At 39.2% G+C, this 22,724-nt stretch overlaps 1 protein-coding gene across 8 annotated transcripts in view; it reads right to left on the reverse strand.

Moving 5' to 3' along the window:
• Positions 1–22,724, reverse strand: part of LOC108696722 (synaptotagmin-C) — a 142,257-nt gene that overhangs the window by 15,826 nt on the left and 103,707 nt on the right. For all 8 annotated transcript variants that reach the window (XM_041569600.1, XM_018226326.2, XM_041569594.1 and 5 more), the window contains 2 exons: positions 5,059–5,179; positions 2,528–2,699 (listed from right to left, as the gene is read on the reverse strand). In XM_041569600.1, the coding sequence (XP_041425534.1) occupies positions 2,528–2,699; positions 5,059–5,179 (293 nt within the window). The remainder of the gene's footprint in view (positions 1–2,527; positions 2,700–5,058; positions 5,180–22,724) is intronic.

Consider the following 22,724-nt stretch of genomic DNA (forward strand, 5'->3'; position numbering starts at 1 on the left):
GAAGCAAAACGGCGCAAATTCGCCCATCACTAATGGTCTCATGAATATTATTGTTTAACTGATTTTTAAATAAAATGCTGTGGTCTGTTTCATCCCAACCTGGATATTGTCCCTGGGCTTAAAGGGACAAGTTGGATGTTGGATATATATATATATTGCTCATCTGCAATCACAACACTATGATGAATGACGATGGCTAAGTCCTGGAGTTGGCCCTGGACATTTTTGGACCTTTCTGACATCCTGAATAGTTCTAGTCCACCCCAATACTGGCAGTGCCTAGAACATGTGTATCCCTTTGTTAATGCCCTGGGCAGAGATGCACATTGCACGCCCGTCTCCAAACCATGTGCTCATCACATCTTTGAAACTGCATTTCCAATGGATTTCGGTGATATCAGTAGAAAGTGTGAGAGTGTTCTCTAATCCATTTCACACGCTAACAGGCTTATTTTATTCCCTCCGGACAGCGGAAATGAAATGGGGAAGATGCTGCCTTAGGGGCACAAAGCTTTTATTTTAATTGATTAAACACAATTCCTGATGATAATGTTCAATTTATTCACGTGATTCCATAAGACGAATAAATATAATTATGAGGATTATTTGCTGCTGCTTTGCAATTTATTTCTTTTGATAGGAGTACGTCAAGCTGGTTTTTATATTATGAACCTATTTCCCTAAATCAAACCCATTAAATGAAGTGTAGGTGATCCAACTATAATTGGTTTCCAGTTTATTTCCAGTGTCTCATACGGCTATGATTCATGCAAGGTTCCCACGCCGTGCTGTTAGATTAGAAATCTCCAATTTAAACAATTACTGTTATTCCTTATTTTCCACCAATTAGGATTTTATCTGTAATATTCACACAACAGTTTGTACTGGATTGTAATTAAGCTAGTATAAATCAATGTTAAAGGTGAAACCATTCTGCTGTGGGTTTTAATGTTTGAGTATTTTTTACTATCTCTAAAGCGGGGTTTCTAAATGTTTCTCTTGAAGTAGCATTGCAACCTAAGAATTGGTTTAAAATTCATAATGTTCCTGTTTTTAATGACTATTTTCTATTTCCTGTAGTCAAAAAATTTAAAGGAGGGAGGGAGTCCAGTCAGGGAACTCATTGCAAAAGGGGGCAGGAAAAATCACAGTGGTCTTGAAACATGGGTGACATATTGGGCTGGGCTTACCTGAGAACAGGCAGAGGTTGGCAGGGGAAATTAGCTTTTTTTATACATGGGTCCCCATTTTAATTTGTTGGCAGTGCCCACCACCGAAGAGGACTGGTTAGACAATGAAGAGACCTCCATGGGGCTCTCCCAACTATAAGTATAAGGCTTTTTGAGTTTTAATGGTGGCCTGGTCATGAAGACCCAGCCTCAACAGAGTGAAGAACATTTTTGGCTCCTGACCCACAGCTTAAAGGGGTTGTTCACCTTTGAGTAATTGTTTAGCTTGATTTAGAGAGTGATATTCTGAGACAATTTGTAATTGGTTTTAAATTTTTATTATTTGTGGTTTTTGAGTTATTTAGCTTTTTATTCAGTGGTTCTCCTGTTGCAATTTTCAATCTGGGGTCCAAATTATCCTAGGAACCATGCATTGATTTGAATACGAGACTGGAATATAATTAGGAGAGGTCCTGAATAGAAAGATGAATCATAAAAATTAGCAATAACAATAATTTTTAACCTTACAGAGCATTTGTTTTCTTAGATGGGGTCATTGACCCCCTTTTTAAAGCTGGAAAGAGTCAGAAGCAGCAGCCAAATAATAAATAAATACTATAAAAAATAAATAATGATGACCAATTGAAGAGTTGCTTAGAACTGTTCATTATAAAGGTGAACAAACCATTTTAGAACTCTTGACGAGATATGGTGGACTACATTACAGACAAACTTTAGAATAACAGTTCCCATACATGTATTTAGTGGTCCATGAAATATGCAAAATGAATGTTTATTTTCTAAAGTTCTCTTTCTTAACTGCAACTGTATCTTTTAAGGACAATGTTAAGCATAAGGATTCTGTATTTTTCACCAAGCACTAAATAGACCCATAGGGGGGCGAAAAAAGTCTAAAGACACTACTCACTAGGGAATTTGACCCGTTTCGTTTCACCAAAAATTCGCTGCCGGCGAAATGTCGCAGACGCCCATTAAAGTCTATGGGCGTCAAAAACATTTTGTCGTGCGACGAATTTTTTTTGACGCGCGTCTTTTTTTTGTACGCACACCGCCATACAAGTCTATGGGCGTCATTTTTCCAGCGAAACGAGGCGAAAAAATTCGACCATCCCTACTACTCAATCATTCAAGGGCAATCACTTGTAATCATGAGGACAATCAGGACAATTCCATTAATCTCCCAACTGAAAAGTCTCCCATGTGCCATTGGGTGTGCCACCACCTTAAAGTTTACCATCACAACAATAAAATAATTTGATAAATAACATTTTCTTAGCCAGAAACAAAAATATTTCCAAGAAATAGGTAAAGTACAACAATTACATAAAGGTCCTTACCAATCATAGTCCATAACAGCAATGGTGAGGCTTACATGGTCCATATTCTCATTGGGAATGTCAAAGACAAGGGCCTCGTTGTAGGTCGGGTTCAGGGTGTTCTTTTTTATTGAGGTTTTCCTTTTCTTTAACCTCCTTCCCTCGCAGATGAGAGAGGCTTTTACGTACGGATCTGTTATTGAGAGGAAAGCATTATGTGATTAATAGGGATGAACTGGAATTATAAGACCTATGAAGGCATTAATATTTAGGGATGCACCGAATCCACTATTTTGGATTCGGCTGAACCCCTGAATCCTTTTCGAAAGATTTGGCCGAATACCGAATCCTAATTTACATATGCATATGCAAATTAGGACTGGGAAGGGGAATCATTTTTATTTCCTTGTTTTGTGACAAAAAGTCACACAATTTCCCTCCTCTCCCCTAATTTGCATATGCAAATTAGGATTAGGATTCCATTTGGCCAGGCAGATGGATTCGGCTGAATCCGAATCCTGCTAAAAAAGTCAGAATCCTGGCCGAATCCCGAACCGAATCCTAAATTCGGTGCATCCCTATTAATATTCCTTATATATTATATTGATTCATATTATTTGGTACCAACACCCATATAAAGCATGACCTCTGACCCAGACAGAATCCTGGGTTTTTACAAACAAGACAGGTCATTATAGTCACTTTGAGATGTTTCGATAAAGAGTTAAACTGAACATGCACTTTGCTTGTACAATTCTTTTTGTACTAATTTAACATCATGTAAAGGGAAAATCAATACCAGTGAAAAAAGATATTCTCCTAGTTCGGGACAAGATATGAATAATTTATGTTCAGTGAATTTCAGACTCAGGCAGCTGGAAAGGTACCTATTCACCTTGTTCTGTGCTGTGTCCTGATTTATACTTGTTATGTACAGTACTAGGATTATTTAAAGAAGGGGATCAGACCCTCAGCTCATGTAAACAGGAGAACCAAGCTTAAAAAAAAGAATACAACTAGAAATGCTATATTTTCTATACTGAACTTACTGTTCCAGCCCAGAAGTTCAGCGGCCCCGTAATGGTAATGATACAAGCGACTCAAAATTCTTAAAAGCAGCTCCCTGTCTTGGATCTTGTTAGGCCATCTTTTTAGTGTCAGTGGCACTGCACATGCTCAGTGTGTTGCTGCTGTTGAGAAGCTGAACTCCTGCACTAGCAGAACATTCTGTATTGTGAGTGGCTCCCTAACTCAGGTGAGTGACAGAAGCACAGATCATGTTCAAATAATCAGCAGAATAGAAGATGGAGAGCTACTGGGGGCATCATTGGAGACACAGATCTTCAAATATGTGGTGGTCTTGGGCTGCCCCTACCAACTTGCTGCCCTAGGCCTGGGCCTGGGCCTTTGTGGCTGCCTACCCCTACTGTGGGCCTAAGCCCAGCTAATGATGCTGGTCACTTACCTCTCCACTTAAAGGGGTGGTTCACCTTTAAGTTAACTTTTAAAAGTATGTTATATAATGGCTAATTCTAAGCCAGCTTTTCAATTGGTCTTCATTTTTTCTTTTTTTATAGTGTTTAAGTTATTTGCCTTCTTCTTCTGACTCTTTCACTTTCACAAAGGGGTCGATGACCCCATCTAAAAACTAAATGCTCTGTAACACATCTATTGTTATTGCTACTTCTTTTACCCATCTTTCTATAAAGGGACTCTCCTATTAATATCTCCCAGTGTCTTAGTCAAAGCAGTGCGTGGTTGCTAGGCTAATGTGAACCCTAGAATCCAACAGAAATTGCAAACTGGAGAACTGCTGAATAAAAAGCTAAATAACTCAAAAGCCACAAATACTACAAAAATGAAAACCAATTGCAAATGGTCTCAGAATATTACTCTCTACATCATACTAAAAGTTAATTCAAAGGTAAGCAACCACTTTAATGGTGCCGGTCCACTTAACTCCTCTTCCATGTGTGTGCACACACTCGTTTACATGAGTGCCAGGGTGGGGGCGAGATGGCTGCCTGAATTGCCTTGGCCCTAAGGTTGCCACCTGGCCGGAATTTTACCAGCCTGGCCAGTAAAAATGATGGCTGATTCCAATGTTATTAATTAAAAAAAATATATATAGGAAGGCCAGTAGTTTTCTCCAGAAAAGGTGGCAACCCTATTGAGCACCCAACCAGCTAGGCCCCCCTCTAGCTGGTACAGTACCCCCAAAACGTAAGTTTTAGCATTTCTAACCTAATTTTGATGGATTGATTTTTACGAGGACACCAGTTTTAACATGTTACCTTCAAGTATTTAGTCATTTCACTCAGAGAAGCTTCATGTGGCCCCTTGTAAAGTAGCTTTCCGCCATATTGTCCCTGCACCAATGCTCCCATGATGGACAGTTTTTACAAGTACATAATGATACATTGTCCCGCTTGTGTGATGAATACTCTTATATTACCCAGATGAGAGATGTACCAAAAACTCACCCTATCTAAATGCCATTCTCCCCTCCTTGTAATTAAAACTTAATGGCAAAATCCATGTGTCCAACTCACCGGAGAATCCTGTTAGATCCATCGCTTTCAGGTTCGTTGCTTTAATGATGGTAACAGTGAGGCGACCGGCAGTCGGGAGGTAACACAGAGAGAAGTTTACCTCCCCCAGATCTGCTTTCTCCTAAATATACATAAAATATATAGTTAGGTATCTTTCACCAAATCTTGCCATTAAAGTTGTTTGTGAATGTAATTGCTATTGAAAGCATTATCTGTCTGTACCTTTCTGCACTGCTGGTTCTGTCTCTTGAAACAATGCAGCACAAGTCAGCCTTGGATGCCTCTTCACAGGTTTGTTAATCTGGCTGCATTGTTTCTTAAGTAAGAACCACCGAGGCAGAAAATAGAAAGGGACAGAGAGATCCTGCTTTCAATAGCAATTATAATTACAAATAACTGTAAAACCATTGGACATGTGTAATAAATGTAGATGGGAAAGTCACATAGAATTCCATTAGGTAAAAATGTATGTGGGTTTACTTCCCCTTTAACTTTTCCTTTTATAAACAAATTTTTTGTAAGAGTTGAATATTGATTTGAAAAGCTGCGCATTAGGTAAAAATGTATGTGGGTTTACTTCCCCTTTAACTTATCCTTTTATAATTCATATTTTTTGTAAGAGTTGAATATTGATTTGAAAAGCTGCGTTTACTTGGGAGAATTCATCTTATGTCTCAAAGCACAGCTTTCTTTTTTTTTTAAGCCTTAATACAATTGCTACTTAACATTTATGACAAGGCTGCATTATGTGTTTTAGATTTTAATGGAACTCCCCGCGGACCAAACTTCAGAGAAATCGGTTTAAGGGAATACCCATTACCAGAAAATAAAAACAAGTTGCTTCTATCGCAAAAAGCACTTAGCATTTTTATATTTATTTTATCAGGCCCAATGAGAAATATATTCACAAATGTACATGTCTAACCTGCTGACAGGTTGGATATTTAATATCTGCAGTACCTTCATGTTATTTAGTTTCTTAGATTAGGGATATAAGATTCACTGGGAACCCACTGCTGGTGCAGAATGAATGGCATGCCTACAACAAGTGCAGATTTCAAAACACAGGCTACTTGTGATGGGCAAATTTATTCGCCAGGTGCAAATTCGTAGCAAATTTCCATGTTTCACCGCCAGCGAATAAATTTGCGAAATTGCAGCGAAAAGTTTTTTGACACCGGCGACCGTTATGACGTCGGCGACAATTAAACGCACGCCCATTGACTTAAAGGGCATGTAAAGGCAAAAAAATAAAATCCCATATTTACTTTCTTTAATGAAAAAGAAACCTATCTCCAATATACTTTAATTAAAAAATGTGTACTGTTTTTATAAGAAACCTGACTGTATGCAATTTTCCCTTCATTTACTGCTGTGGATAGGAATTGTCAGACAGTCCCTAACTGCTGAGCAGGGAAACAATCATACTTAAGAACAGCAGGGGGAGCCCCCGCCTTACTTCCCAGTCATGCAGAACTCAAGAACTCAAGCAGCTTTGTTTATGACGATCCCTAAGCAGCCCAGACCACACTGAGCATGTGCACAGTCTTAGTCAAGCAAATTTGTTTAAGTTTAAGTTACAAGATGGTGACCCCCTGTAGCCAACTTTGAAAGCATAAATCATTTGTTTGATTAGGCTTGTAGTGCAGTAAGTTCATGTTTATATTTAGTATACAAAATACAAAGCATTTCTAGCCTTATTCTATTTTAGACTTTACATGCCCTTTAAATGAGCATCAAATTGTCGGCGCTTTGTGCATTTTTCGCCATTTCACGGGAAATTAGCAAATTTTTCAGTGAAACTTTAAAAAAATCCGCCCATCACTTGGCACCCTCTTGCTTGATCCTGGCATTGAGCAGGGAGTAAGCTCAGTACTTTGTGCCCATTGATGCTCCATCTTGCATCTAATGAATAGTTCATGCAAGTGGATACACATATGCCTTCCAAGTACTGGACATGGTGTGGACAACCTGCACCCAACCTTACTACTATGTTTACTACTAGGTCAGTATTTTAACTGGTGTAGCTGGTAAAATATAAGCAATGGCATGGGCCAGTACTACAGTGTACAACCAATTGTTTCACCCCTATCTGCCCAAATTTCCACTTCCAATTCACCCTTGAGCCCACAGAAACAGCCCCTACCTACCAAATTCCAGCCCGATCACCCATTTTATCACCGGCCTATCCCTTCTAATCTCATTCACGGAAAGGCTGCAACTCTCCTCAATGCCCAGTGCCAACCAATAACCAGTTATTATCTCCATTACACAATGAAAAAGGCAAACATTTTAAAAATAAGAGTAAATCAACCCTTTAAAGAAAAACAACCAGGCTTATTAATTGGGTTTAATTACCCTTTAACGCCAACAAGGTATGGTCCTGAGCTTTCTTATTTCAGCATCTGCCGTCTGTTGCTGGTGTGTATTCCTGTTAGTACAGCTACAGAATGTGTATGAGCTTGATAAATAAATAATGCTGGAATCTTTTGTTCAGCCCTGAACCCAAGTCTCTTCTATGAGAGTGAACAGGAGGCACTGACTAAGAAGGATACATTGTGCGTTCGCCACTTTGTGCTTCGGGAAAAAAAGCACATTGGAGATCTATTTTGTTTGTTTAGCCTCTGTGTTTGGAATCTGAAGCCCAGTGTTTTTGTCTGCATTCATCCCTGTCCCTATTTCAACCTGTTAAATATGTATGGCTCGTCCGCGCCAACGATTTGTGGCACTACAGATGTATTGGTGGGGGCAACGCTCAACAAAAGCTGCACAAAGGCACATAAAGACAAACACAGACACACACATGGACCCAGAGACACATACACTGACACATCTGCACTTGTTTCAAGCAAACACTCCCTAAAACAAGGTTCCGTGCCAGTATCCATCTAATGAAAAGAGCTATCAATTCTATTTTATAGCTCCAGAAGGAGAGGGAGGAAGAGTGGGGAGGGGAAAAAAGACCAGAGAGTGAGCAGAAAGTACAAATTGAAAGGGGGTTTAGGTTGAATGGCGGAATTGTAAAGCAGCCAACGATACTGAAGCAATTAACTCATTTGCTGCCATAGAAATACAGGATATTAGGCAGTGAACTCTTCTTTGCTTTAAAAGGCATAGGAAATAAAAGAAGGAACGTGTACAGACAGCGTCTCGGATGCCGTCAGTGCCGCCGTAGCCATAAACATTTTATAGATCAATTTTTAATATTTGTATACAGCTCACTGTCCCACCGTCTAAGCCATTTCCAAAAATGAGTCAACCTCAGCCGTGCTCTACGCCCCCAAAGCGATACTCGCATGCATATCTTGAAAGAAATGGAGGTGAATCAGGGGGAAAAATAATGATGATGTCCCATCACACTGCCGGCAACCACATCAGCGATTCTTAAATAGGTCCACACAGGGCAGTTACGGAGCAATATACAAAGGCCAGCTGCAAAGTCATATTGACTTTAATGATGGCTGTTGGCTCTTGAGACATGGCAGGGTGTCGGGCAGAACAGAAGTACGGTATATCAGAAAGGATGGGCATACACAAACAAACACACACAGCCAGACATAAATATATGAACATATATGGGTTTGTTTTATATAACTGTGCATGAGTGTGTATCTTCATATTAGTTGGAATGATAAATATGTACATGGAAAGACAGACTATCACACAGAAATAAGTAGAAATTTGGCGTGAGATTAAGTAGAAAGATAATAGTGATGACAGATAGATAGAGAGATAGATAGATAGATAGATAGTGTACAATGATAGACAAATCAATAGATGGATGTTAGATGATGATAGGTAGATAATAGATAATGATAGATCAAAATATAGACAGATAATATAGGGATAGATAGATGATAGATAGATAGATAGATAGATAGATAGATGATATACAATGATAGACAAATCAATACATAGATAGTAGATGATGATAGATAGATCGATAATAGAGGGATAGATAGATAGATAGATAGATAGATAGATAGATAGATAGATAGATAGATAGATAGATAGATAGATAATAGAGGGATAGATAGATAGATAGATAGATAGATAGATAGATAGATAGATAGATAGATAATAGAGGGATAGATAGATAGATAGATGATAGATGATGACATAGATAGATAGATAGATAGATAGATAGATAGATAGATAGATAGATAGATGACATAGATAGATGATAGATGGATGAATGGATGGATAGAGAATAAAGATAGACAGACATAGATAATAGATGATTGATGGATGGATGGATGGATGGATGGATGATAGATAGATAGATAATAGATAGATAGATAGATAGATAGATAGATAGATAGATAATAGATAGATAGATAGATAGATAATAGATAGATAGATAGACAGATAGATAGATAGATAGAACATAGATAGATGATACATGGATGAATGGATGGATAGAGAGATAGATAATAGACAGATATATAGACAATGGATAGATGGTTAGATCTATTTATAAGGCCATCCCCCACAGAGTACATTTAAAACAAATAATTACATTTTTCCATATTTTAAAAAAAATATTTCCTTTTTCTCTGTAATAACAAAACAGTACCTTGTACATGATCCAAGCTAAGATATATTTAATCCTTCCTGGAAGCAAAATGAGCCTATTGGGTTTGATTAATGTTTAAATGATTTTGAGTAGACTTATAGTACAGATATACAACTTACAGAAAGACCCCTTATGCGGAAAACTCCATTTTCCAATCATTCTGGAAAACATTTCCATACCTGTATTTTGTCTTGGAAATACAAAAACAAGCCGGTACTGGATAAAATTTTGTATGCCATCGCCAGAAGCTGTTTTTTGAGGACCACTTAAGAAGACCCTACAGTATAAGAGACATCAATCTACATTATACTACAGTTACTTTTGGGGTGCTTGTTTTGAGCCTGTACAAAAGGTCCCATGGGAAATCAATAAACAACACCACATTGGTACAATAATGTATACTGTGTGTGTTTCTGACAATGTCTGTATGAGGATTGTTATGGAAGGTTTTGATCGCCTTGAGCACTTGCAATTCATTTTCTGCCAGCAATTGTATAACAGGATTTCACAGTGTATTGTTTGTATGACCAGCCAAGTAATTCCGCTTTAATATATTTCTCCAGTTATTCTTCTTTATCTAATCAGCTCTTATATTTTGTATTAGATCCATCAGAAGACTTGCCCACAGAAGCACGGCTTGGCCTTTGCCTTTTGGGAAATCAGGGGTAGCGCATGGAAAATCAAACACATGAAATGCTGGGCATGCACATTACTAACAAACTACACAGGCAACTGAAGCCATGCTTTGAAATCTCAAACAATGTTCACATGAGCTCTTTGGGTACCTCATATGAACCAGCAAATGTCCCCGAGCGTGATTACATTTCACTTTTACCAATATCCAGCTTCTCTTCTTGCTCCTAAGATTAAAGTGCCCTTCTTCTTCTTCTCCTCAGAAAATGGCATTGAGCTAATCATCAGCAAGGTTTCTGTTCGGCGTGTGTTGGGTATTTTGCCTTTGATTAGACATCTGTCTGTTTGCAGAAACACGTGTTCACCCACAGTTACAACGTGCTCGCCGTCTCTTTCCAATCCTAAATAGTGATGGATAGGGATGGGCGCGTCAAAAATATTTCTCCAGCGGCAAATTTTTGGCGAAATGAAACGGGTCACATTCGCCCTTCCCTAGTGATGGACAAATGTGTCCAGTTTCAATTTGTGAAACGTTGAAAAATTTGTGTATCGCAATGTGTCAATTTTGATGCCTGAGTCAATTCTCACGCTTACCTCAATCCTGGCACTGGCGTTAAAGTCAATGGGCAGTCGAATAATGTTGACGTGTTTGACACAAAATACTTTTCCGACGCAAATTTATCCGGTAGCGAAACGCAGAAATTTGGCGCGAATTTGCACCTGCCAAATTTATTTGCCCATCACTAATCTTAAAACCAAGATGATACATAATCCAAATCTTAGCACGACATCCAAAACAAAGTATGAGGCTGAACTCTGACAGCTGACACTGGGAGTTTTGGCCCAGCAAAAACTGGAAAGCCAAAGGTTGAAGGTCATTGTCCTCTATCCCAGTGATCTTCCGACTTATTCACTTCAATCCACCATGTAACTTTTCCCACTGTCTCCATAAGCTCAGAACAAAGTCACAATAAAATAGTCACCCTAAATCTCACATTCATTGACCGCAAAGCTGGTCTTCCTACTCTTATATGTCTCTAACTGGCCTTCAGGCTTGGCCAACCCAGACAAGACCCTGAGTCAGCCCACAGTTTGGCAACTTAGTCATGTTGCCAGTATTTACCACTGACCTGGGGTGGGCTTGGAGACACTTTTGTACCAGAAGAAGTTAATGGCAATTCTTGCCTATTAATAGGGACATGTTTCCATAAGGCTATGCTGTTCTTATGGGTCTCACAAGCTATGCACATAGGCAGGTCAGCTCACATGGAAAACACTGAAATGATTTCTGCAGCTCTCTTTGTGCGCAAATACAGTATCTGTACAAATGTGACTTACAGAAAGCATCAATGCATTTACTGTGCCTTTTAACTGCAAGGGGCATCTCTGCTCTAGGTCCATGTATTAGATCTATTATCCGGAAACCCGTTATCCAGAAAGATCTGATCTTCATTTTATCCAAATAATCCATATTTTAAACCTTATTGGAAGCAGAACCAGCCTATTGGGTTTATTTTGAGGCATATTTATCAAGGGTCAAATTTTAATTAACGTGAGTTTTTTTTTTAACTCACGTGAATTCGATTTTACTCTAAATTGCGATTGGGGGAGATTTATTTAAAAAATCGAATATTGCAAACTGACTTTTATCGACCCGAAACCCCTTATCGAATTCGATAAAACTTGATCCGAGTTTTTTCTCCGAAAAAAACTTTAATGTCAGGAAGGCTGCAAACAACTTGGTCACTGGACCTCTCCCATTAACTTAAACAGTAATTCGGCAGGTTTTAGGTGGCGAATAGTCAAATTAGAATTCTTAAAGGGCCAGAGTGTGATAAATCTTGAAAATCGAATTTGAATTTTTAAAAAAGCTTTAATCGAATTTGGATAACTCCCTAGTCGAATTTGTCAGTTTTGACCATAAAAAAAAATCAAGAATTTTCAATTCAACCCTTGATAAACCTGTTTTCATGATTTTCTAGTAGATACAGAGCCGGGCCAACCCGGCCAGGAGCCCTAGGCAACCTGGCCGGGTACGCCGCCGGCTTAGTGTGCGCCGGCGCGCATGCACGAAAATACACACCGGCGCGCATGCGCGAAAATACGCACCGGCGCGCTGGCGCGCATGCGCGTCAGGGAGACACAGGACCGGACACGGGGTAGGCGACAGAGCAGGTACGTGCCTGGCGCCCCCTCAGCTTTGCGCCCTAGGCACGTGCCTACTCTGCCTACCCCTAGTTCCGGCCCTGAGTAGATATACAGTATGAAGATCCAACTTATGGAAAGATCTGTTACCCGGAAAACCACAGTTCCCGAGCATGCTGGATACATTTACTCCTTAGTAAATTTTAAACACCTGCACTGGACCACAAGTGCCACCATAGACACTAGTGCTTCCCAGAAGGACACTGGTGCTCCAGGAATTGGTGCAAAATCCAAAGATCAAAGGCCCACTGATGCCATTGACATTGCCTCATATCCTGAAATGCATCTACTGACCTTGGTTTGTTCTGCCTCTACTACTGCCTGGATACGCTTGGTACCTTGTTAACCCTTCACTGTACTGTGTTTTAGACTCTTGCGCCTACATCATGCCTTTCTTTATGACCCTGCCATTGCTATAACACAGATTGTGCCTTATTACATGTGCCAGTGCCTCCCTTTCTGTTTGTAGGCACTGTGCAAAGCAAGCGAGCACTGCACATTTTTGGTCTATTATTGTGCATGGGAACCTGCACGCAATGGAAGGTGGGTAAGAGAATGCAATCTAATGCACCCTAATGTATGGAAATGATGACAAGCTCCCAAACCATTAAGCCTGTCAAACAGCCTGAGTCATAATAAATCAGATAAGCAGACATATCAGCAATTAAAGGGTGAAATAAATTATTTATCTGCTAAAAAGCTGTTAATTTACACCGGAAATCAATAGATTTCATCAATGGTTATTGCAGGAAGCACCACACAAAGGTCACTGGCCTATGGAATAGAACGAGTCACCCTTTTATTGACAACAAAAGTCTTGTTTTCTTTTTACATTCGGCTGAAGAATAATATTCACTGCCATAAATTACGGGTGAGGTCCATTCTTCAGTGACACGCCAGGGTTCAGAAATCTATAACGGTTTGAATTATGGAGCTGATCTAATAAGGGTTCTGTAAAAAAACAGAAGCTGAAAGGAATGGCCGTCAGATTTCTAAATCATCTTATGATTGACGAGGTCTAAAAGCTACTGTATAGGTCAGATGGGTCCAACATTCCAGGAGCAGTGGTAGAAGGACATTTGGTTGCTGTTGGAGAGTCTATCAGTTGGAGTGGCTTTCTACTGAACAACTTATTATATTTAGCATTCGTTTCTTTTTCGAGAGGCTTAGTCTCCCTATATTTTCATTATTCTGCACCTATGACCAGTAATCTAACCTGTATCACTCCTAATGCTAGTAGTTGAAGGAAAGGTCAATATCTAATGCTTTTCTACCTCCAATGCAAGTTGGAAGCAACCGATCTTAAAGGGTTCTAGACACGTCAGCCTCGCTACCCCCTGCCACCCCACAATCCAGACCTCTAACAAGAATAAACAAGCCAAGCATACTCATTACTTTAGGAAGCTTCTTCCATCTGATCAAACTTGGCAATATACATTGTATATGTGTAGTAGACTAAAACTACAATAAAGTACATAAACCCAAAGTGTTAATACTTATTACAATTATGCAAAGCAGCCCCCCTTCTCCCAGTCATTTACTTTATTTTGTAAAATTTGGGGGCAAATTTAATAACCTCCGAAAATTCGCCAGTGATGAATTCGCTCACATCGCAACACATCGCCAGGCGTAGATTTGCCAGGACAACATTAATTCACTAAAATCAGAAGTTGCGTCCAGGGCGCCGAATGCTGGCGAAGTTGTGCTAGCGTTACCTCATTTGCATAAGCGGGAAGTTAAAGTTGAATGGACTTATATGTTGCAGCAAATACATGACACTACATAAGTCCAGGGAAGCTTAATAAAAGAAAATAGAGTTGTTATATTGCCCTACACATGAGCCCAGTGTATAGTTTAAGTGCCATATGTTAAGAAATGTAGGGGGGAAGCCAGGTACCCCCAGCCGGGTACCCCAGAAAAAATTAATGATCTCTTGCAGCCTATCACCCTGAAAAATTAAAAGTCGCCAGCGTTTTTTGGGACTTAGAAAAATGTTCAACTATTTTTTGAGGAAGTCCTATCTACTCTGTTGCACTTCGCCTGGTCTGAGAAAGCAAGTCTGGTGCAAGAGGTAACGTTCAGTAAAATCCATATCTTAGTGAATTTGCGTAGTTACGTCCATTCACCAGAGCACAAATTCGCCAGGCTTTAGAGAGTAAAGTGCCGCTAGAGTCTAGTGAAGTTACGCCAGCGACCGTTAGTAAATCGGCGAAGTACCGAAATTACGTCACGGTGACCCTTTAGTAAATCTGCCCCCTAATATGTTATAGAATGACCAGTTCCAAGCAACTTTTTAACTGGTCTTTATTTTGTATGGTTTTTCAATTATTTGCCTTCTTATTCTGGCTCTTTCCAGCTTTCAAAAGGGGGTCACTGACACCATCTGAAAACAAATGCTCTGTAAGGCTACACATTTATTGGTATTGCTACTTTTTAACTCATCATGCTATTCAGACCCTCTCCTAATCATTTAACAGTCTCTTATTCAATTCAGTGCATGGTTGCTATGGACATTTATATCCTAGCAATCAGATTGCAGAAATTGCAAACTGAAGAGCTGCTAAATACAGTAATTTAAAAAACACAAATAAAAAAAAATGTCAATTGCAAATTGTCTGAGAATATGACTCTACATTATACCAAAAGTTAATTTAAAGGTGAACAACCTCTTTCATGGGAAGTGTATGTACTTTGCAATACATTGTGTACCAGAGCTCATATCATATTACATACTATCATATCATGTTATTTGCTCCCCCCCAAAGGAGCCTTGGATCAATACCTTATGTACTTCTAAAAGGCAGCTAAACCTCCCAAACCTTCTCCATCTATGAGTTTGTACCATTTAGGGGGGAATGTAATTAAAGTCGCAAACAGAAAAACAATTCGCACCAATAAGAATAAAAATCCACATCCTGCAATGTAATATTGTTCCTTAAACTGTTATTGCGAATTGCGAATTTTAATTGCGCACTCTTAAGAAGTGCTTGAAGGTGTCGTAATCTTTTGGAGCAAACCTAATGACTTTTTCAGTAAGAAGTTTTATTACATTTACTGCTCATTGGCGCAAACGAAACAGTTTCCAGATTCGAAAAAAGCTATATTAAATTTGCGCAAAGCAATATTTGTTTGTGCAAAGGCATAACTTTTTGGATTGGAATAGTTTTTCCGTTACAACTTTTATTACATTCCCCTACTAGTCTTTGATAATGGTGCTTTTTAGCATCAGAATTCTAATTAGCAATGCTCCCCCCCGTGCACTTTCCACAAAACCACTAGGCACAGCTTTTATAATACTATATAAAATTGGTGTGGGTGTGCATTAAACTTTAAAATGCTATTACTATAAAGCGCTACTGTCACTTTAACACTATATTTACATGGTGTGCCTTTTGAAATTTCCTGGGGCTGCTGAGAAATTAACTCGTCAGTCATGACTTAACAAACACGTGCGCCGGGTCTTATTCTAGAGATGAAATTGGCACTGACAGGTCACTTCCCCAAGAGGTTCAGCAGCAGCAGCAGCTCCAGTCCCTCAGACCGTGGAATGATTCATTTTGGTTTTCAGCGTGACTGACAGCCAGGCTTGTGTCTTTGACTGCTGCTTGCTGGAAAAAGTACAGCGGGAGAAGTAAGGTCAATTGATAGGGAGACCACTAACTGTGAAATCATTTGCCCCTCGGCCAAAGCAAGTCTGCCAGCAGAATCCAGTTAGTGCCGAGCTGTGAGACGCCTCCGCTCCGTACATAGGATTCCACGTTGCTCATTAGTCAGTGGTAAATAAAATGCCCATTACTCACTAGTTGGATAGGAAATGCACATTTAGCAGCAGGGGAGCTGTTTGGAAATATCATCATGTTCAGTCAATGGTTTGTGCTGAAAATCAATCTATTATGTGACATTAGATAAGACACTATTTAAATAGATAGTAAATGACCTGTAATTCATTTGGGCTATACTAGCTATATTTAGAGGAACATTAATGGGGTAATTTATCAATAGGGAGTTTCCACCCTGCTGTTGAAATTATGCTCTAAGGCTATTTTCAAAGGGGACATTAGCTCCATGCAGGGGCGTAACTACATTGGAAGCAGACCCTGCGGCTGCAGGGAGCCCAGGAGGTATGGGGTCCCACAAGGCCCTAATTAATAGACAATTTCAATAAACATGGGTAAAACAGGTCAACCTCTACACATTTTGGGGGCCTGAAAAATAATTTGATGTGGGGCCCAGTAATATCTACAGTAGTTACACCCCTAGCTCCATGTAGGAAGCACCAGGATGAGATCAAACTTGCTTTGATGGGCATTGCATTCAGAGCTAAGCTAAATGCCACCTCCAAGCAGAGAAACCCCTTAGGAGAAAAGACATCCAAGCAATGTTGTCAAATATGTGGTGGGTTCAGAGACACCAAGCTGGTTTTAGGAAACAAATTATGTAGTTTAGCTACACCCTTGCTCTGCCAAAGCTATGCCCACCCACAGATACACCCCAAATCCACCCAGACCCCACTCTCTGCCTGTTTAGAGCAGGGGTCCCCAACCTTTTTTACCCATTGTAAAAAGAGTTGGGGAGAAACACAAGCATGAAAAAAGGTGCAAATAAGAGCTGTGACTGGCTCTTTGGTGTAGATTATCAGCCTACAGGAGGTTCTGTTTGGCTGTAAACCTGTTTTTTATGCAACCAAATTTGCCTCCAATACAGGAATTCAAAAATAAGCACCTGCTTTAAGACCACTGGGAGCAACATCCAAGGAATTGTTGAGCAACATGGTGATCGTAAACCTCTGGTTTCAAGGATTTAAGGTGCTTTGTAATGCTTTTCAATGGTGGAGGGTAAGAAGAATAAGGGTGGAAATACTGACAGCAAATGACTAGACTTTTATTGTGGGTAAAACGGTGAGAGGGGGACACATTAGTGTGACTTACTAAATAGTGATGGGTGAATAAATTTGTCAGGCGAATTTGCGCCGAATTTCTGTGTTTCGCCGGAAATTTGGATGCGCTTCAGAAAAGTCGTTCGCGACAAAACTGTCACGCGTTGACACTATTCGCACACCCAATTACTTTAACGCCGGTGTCAAAATCGATGCAAATTGACGCAGCATCATAATTAAATTTTCAAAATTTTTTCAACCTTTCGCGAATTTTGTGTGAAAACCTTGAATTTTTCAGCTAAGCCAATGGGAGAAATTTGCCCATCACTATTCTTAAACATTAGGGCGAGTTGACATGTCTGGAAAGCATCGTAACCCAAATCCATGTATCCTGATTTTTCAGGGACTGCTTCTGTTTTCTGTTCTGCTTCTACGTACCCTGGGTCCCAAAGCCAAAGTTTAACAAAGAAGTTGGCTATTTCGTGCCACTGCACAAACGTCTGCCCCGGTAATTTGAAGAAGGAAGCCGATCACTTAGTGGTACTTGCTGGAAGAACCCCATGACCAGTAGTTTTCTCCTGATAGGAGCACAAGCCTGGGTCTGAGGTAAGTATATGTAATCACTTGAGGTGCCGAAATTATGGCACCTCCAATTAAACAGGCCTTTCCTTCTCCTTTAAGGTCAACTTGGCTAGTATTTTACCTGCCTGGCCAGTAAAAATAATAACTATTGATAGGAATTATTATGACACACCACCATAGGAGCTTAATATGTAGTCCACATAGAGCAATAGGAGCACAACCGAGCAGATGAAATGGGTCTTCCTTGTTTATGGGGACTGTATAAAGGGATCCTGTATGTCATTCATTCTTTGAGGGGCCAGTGTATGCTGTTGAGTTTTCGAATTACATTATCTTAGGACATAAATATTTTTCTAAATTTTAGCAGATAAAATAATAATAATAACGATAGGTACAGTATCTACGTTTTAGCTACAATAAGTCAGGCTGAGCTCTGGAGAAATGTTATAGCTGTTCCTTGTTAACTGGGACAAACACATCCACATCCAGTAAATTAGCTGAACAATCACAAATGCAGCCCCCAGGATAAATCTAACATGTAAGACTAAAAGGGAATAACATAATAACTAGAACTATACAATGAATAAATGCACGCATGGGGATTACCCTTGTGTGTCAGGTACATACAATTTTGCAGTTAGGGATGCTATAAATAATTGGCACTGTGCAACACAATGTAATTGTATTCTGTAAGAAGTCAGGAGTGACTTATAAAGGGACGTGCCATGCTTCTGTCACCAGACTACTAAATCTGTGAATAACATGGCAGTGCTAAATTAAGGATTCCTTAGCACAGACGTTCAAAGGAAACTCTTATAGAAGCCATAATCTTGTCCAGCACAGCAGTTGTTAATATACAGAGAAGCCCACCCTACTAGGATACATTGACATAAGGTAATAAGCAAGGTCTCCATCTCTAAGAACCCCTCTACATGGGTTAAAATGATTGATAGCTTACTCATTGGGAAGGTAATTCCTTGAGTTGTGGTGTAGAAGCTTTGCTTAGTATCTGTGTTATGTTCCTCTCTGGCGCTGATTACTTCTACACACTGATTGCTCTTCCTAGAGATGCACTGTAAGGGCCACTTCTGCACAATATGTGAATCACAAGGGTTTTCATGCTGGTGCATTCATTATTAGTCTAGTTACCAACCAGAACAGATGCTAGCGTACCATGAAATTTCAAGGAGAAAAGCTGTATTCTTTCACTATAGTATCACAAGATAGCATAGGAACATGGACACCATCAATAATGTATTTGCACCCCTTAGACCCAAACAAGCAGAAAATGTGACTATCAACCAAAAAGTCTTACTAAACTTTACCAGGTTCAGACAGGCATCTCTCTACAAGAGGATTTCCTGGTGGGCCCCAGCCAAGGACAGTTCCCATTAGCCCATAGGCCTAAATTATATCTATTATTAAAAGTGCTGTGTGATCTGCATCATAGCAGCCCATTTATTAAACCCCAATTTTTTTCAGGTCTATGTTTTTATGGGTTATGTGGGAATTTTTAGAGATTTACCCCAAAGCAGCTAAATATCTGAATCCAAAAATACGCCATCAAGATCATGTGGAAATCAATGACAGATGTCCCTGAAGTTGTTTCTAGACATTGTGATCTGTGCTGGTTAATCCAAAAAAATTTGAATTTTTGTCTGATAATCCGAAAAAATTGAGTTTTCGCAGCAAAAAGTTGATAAAACCATCTGATAATTTTGTCGTGACGTTTTGTTTTGAGGTTTTGTCGCTCCAATTTTTTTGAGAAAAAATATTGATACTGTAAATGCGTTCAGTTCATGGCAGGGAGTTTTAGTAAATCAGCCCCTTAGGGGGTTATTAACTAAAACTCAAATTTTTCTGATCTGACTTTTTTGGGGCAAAAACTCGAATTTTTTATGGATTTTTTTCTGAGATTTATTATACCCCGATGCTGCAAAAAGCTTGAATCCGAAAATCCGCCATCTCAGACCTGTCAATTTCCTGTATAAGTCAATGGGAGATGTCTATCCCAACTGGAAGATATTGTGATTTGTGCTGGGTTTAGCCCAATAATTCGATTAATTCGGGGGTTTCGGGGAAAAACTCGAAAAAAAATTGTGCAATTCTGGGGAAAACTCAGAAAAAAATCGTACGATTCGGGTTCCCCCTCAATTTATTTTATTAATAAATAAGGCAAAATCAGGCATGGGAGTTTGTTAAAGCTTTTTAAATTGTAATAATGAGACAAATTCAGATTTTAGTAAATAACCCCTTAGTGTTGTGAGAGTGGGCCCTATGTGTCAGGTACTCTGGTGTGCCCAGTCCATGACTGAACAGTACTAGAAACTGATTTTCAGGCCCACAGTAATTAAAGACAAGTAGGTTTAAGGTGAAAAAAGGAAATATAAAATATTGTTATGTATTTGCATAGGTTCAGGACCCCCTGATGACAATCTGACTTGTGTAAGAGCAACTGGGCACGTGAAGTTCGTGTGTTCTTGAACCAGCCATTGCCATCCATAACTGCGCACCACTACCCTAACATTCACCCTACCCAAATTCACCAACATGGCCAGTTATTGTTGCTCTCTTCAATAATTCATAAACTGCCTATTTGTTATTAACTTATATAGGGACAAAGGGACACAGATAAAGATCTATATCTCTTAAATGCATTTCAGCATGTTTAGTGTAGAAATATTGTACTATTGATTCTTATTTTCCTCTATGCTTCCAAATTGTGTTTTCATTATTAATTGTTACAGGCTCCCTCTCCAGCATTCTTCAATCTGCCACGAGACCGCTCTAGGCCCAACCAACTAATTCACAGTCGAGGTTCTGTAAATCAAGGGAATTTTTTCATTCATTTCTATAATATCCTATCTGCTGCTTTCTTATTGAAAATATTTCATGGAATATTACCCTGAGTGTACAGCTTTTTATTACTGTTACATACTTTTCATTAGGCTGCTGTAGAGCTGGAGATATTGGCAATGCATTCCCCTGAAGAATACAGCCTCCTACTCAAGAAATCAAAAGTCATATCTCGCTTAGCAATCATGGCCCTGTACAGAACCAATCAGAGACACTATTTTTGTTTTTTAGAATGTTCCTTTTCCCCACAAGCTACCCTTGGCCAAGAACTAGGTTTTCTACTCCAATGTGTCAATCATTCTTATCCTTGGCTCAAGCTAAATAAAAACGACACTGCATTAGCTGTTTAGCTGATTAGCACAACAGCAGCCCCATGTTTAGCAGTTCACACTTCTAACATGACTTTTGTTAGTACCTTGCTGTCATTTATAGTAGATTCTAAGAGCAGAAAATAGAGGACATTCTTAGGAAACCACCTATAAACAGTTTTTTGGCATAACAATTAAATACAGGTATGGGATTCGTTAATCGGAAACCTGTTATCCAGAAAGTTACAAATTATGAGAAGGCCAATCTCCCATAGACTCCATTTTCATCAAATAATTCGATTTTTTTCAAAAATTATTTCATTTTTCTCTGTAATAATAAAACAGTAGCTTGTACTTGATCCAAACTAAGATATAATTAATCATTATTTAAGGAAAAACAATCCTATTGGGTTTACTTATGGGTTATTTACTCAAAACTTGAATTTTCGAGATTTATTATACCCCAAAGCTGGAAATAGCTAGAAACGGAAAATACTCCAGCTAAAACATGTCGAGGTCATGTAGAACTTAATGGCAGAGGTCCCTTGAACCATTTGAAGATGTTAGTAGCCTTCATGATGTTCGAGTTTTTTCAATGGGTTTTGCTAGAAAACTCTATGAATTTGAATGATTTGGGGTTTTTTTGACGAAAACTCAATTCATCCGTCTCGAGGTCCCTTTTTAAACAATACAAACAATACATATGAAATTCACTATTAATTAATCTGCCCTTATGTCTAGGATTCCAGACATTGGATTGGCAGAGGACTGGAATCAGAACAACAGCCTTAAAAAGCTCATAGTAAGATCAATGCCTTTTTACAGCATTTTAATGACGTGTTGCACAATATACAGCATTGTAACCCAGAAGAAGTAGAAGCAGGAAAACAAAGTAGAATTCAAAGTAAAAATGCATTGACCATTTGTATTATTGTATGGTAAAATTAAAATTCTGCTTGGAGAGACTAGTGTAGGTTCATATGGAACTGTTGAATTGGGCAACACAAATCAGCAAGATCCAATTGTATCATAATTGGGTACAGACATTGGGTAAAGACAAGTGCCAATGTAGTCCTCACCCAATGCATGTTTTAAACCTTCCTGATCAATATCTGGCAGATGTTCTGCAGAAACCAATCATGCAGGGCCTCCCAAGGGCCCTAAGTCCAATAAGCTGCTGGCTCAGTCTGGATGAGCCAAGCCTGCAGCTTTTATTGCCCATTGTATTGCCATCTTAACATCCTAAAGTATTATGGCTTAATTGGTGACCCTAGGACAATGTGATAGCAGCACTAAAACTCCTTTAAAAAATCTCAATAGCCCCTCTTGGTTTTACTGTATTCCAATGTATTTACACAATGGTCTTGTCCATCCACTGAGACCACACCACCAAACAATGGTCCCTACATGTTGAGTTCCATATTTGTGAAGCTGATGGACACCATGTGTCTATCTAAAGGTAATTACATCATAAATATTGCTGGTCTTTCATCAACCAGTAAATACACTAAAGCTTGCTTCTTCACTATGGTAAGAAACATACTTCTTGTGTTATATAATAAGAATGCCTAAGGCAGAGGTTCTTGGAACACTGCTCCATTTAAGGTGGGTCACCTTGATCCATATTAAT

The sequence above is a fragment of the Xenopus laevis genome, chromosome 7L (genome assembly GCF_017654675.1).
Source record: "Xenopus laevis strain J_2021 chromosome 7L, Xenopus_laevis_v10.1, whole genome shotgun sequence".
Taxonomy (NCBI): domain Eukaryota; kingdom Metazoa; phylum Chordata; class Amphibia; order Anura; family Pipidae; genus Xenopus; species Xenopus laevis.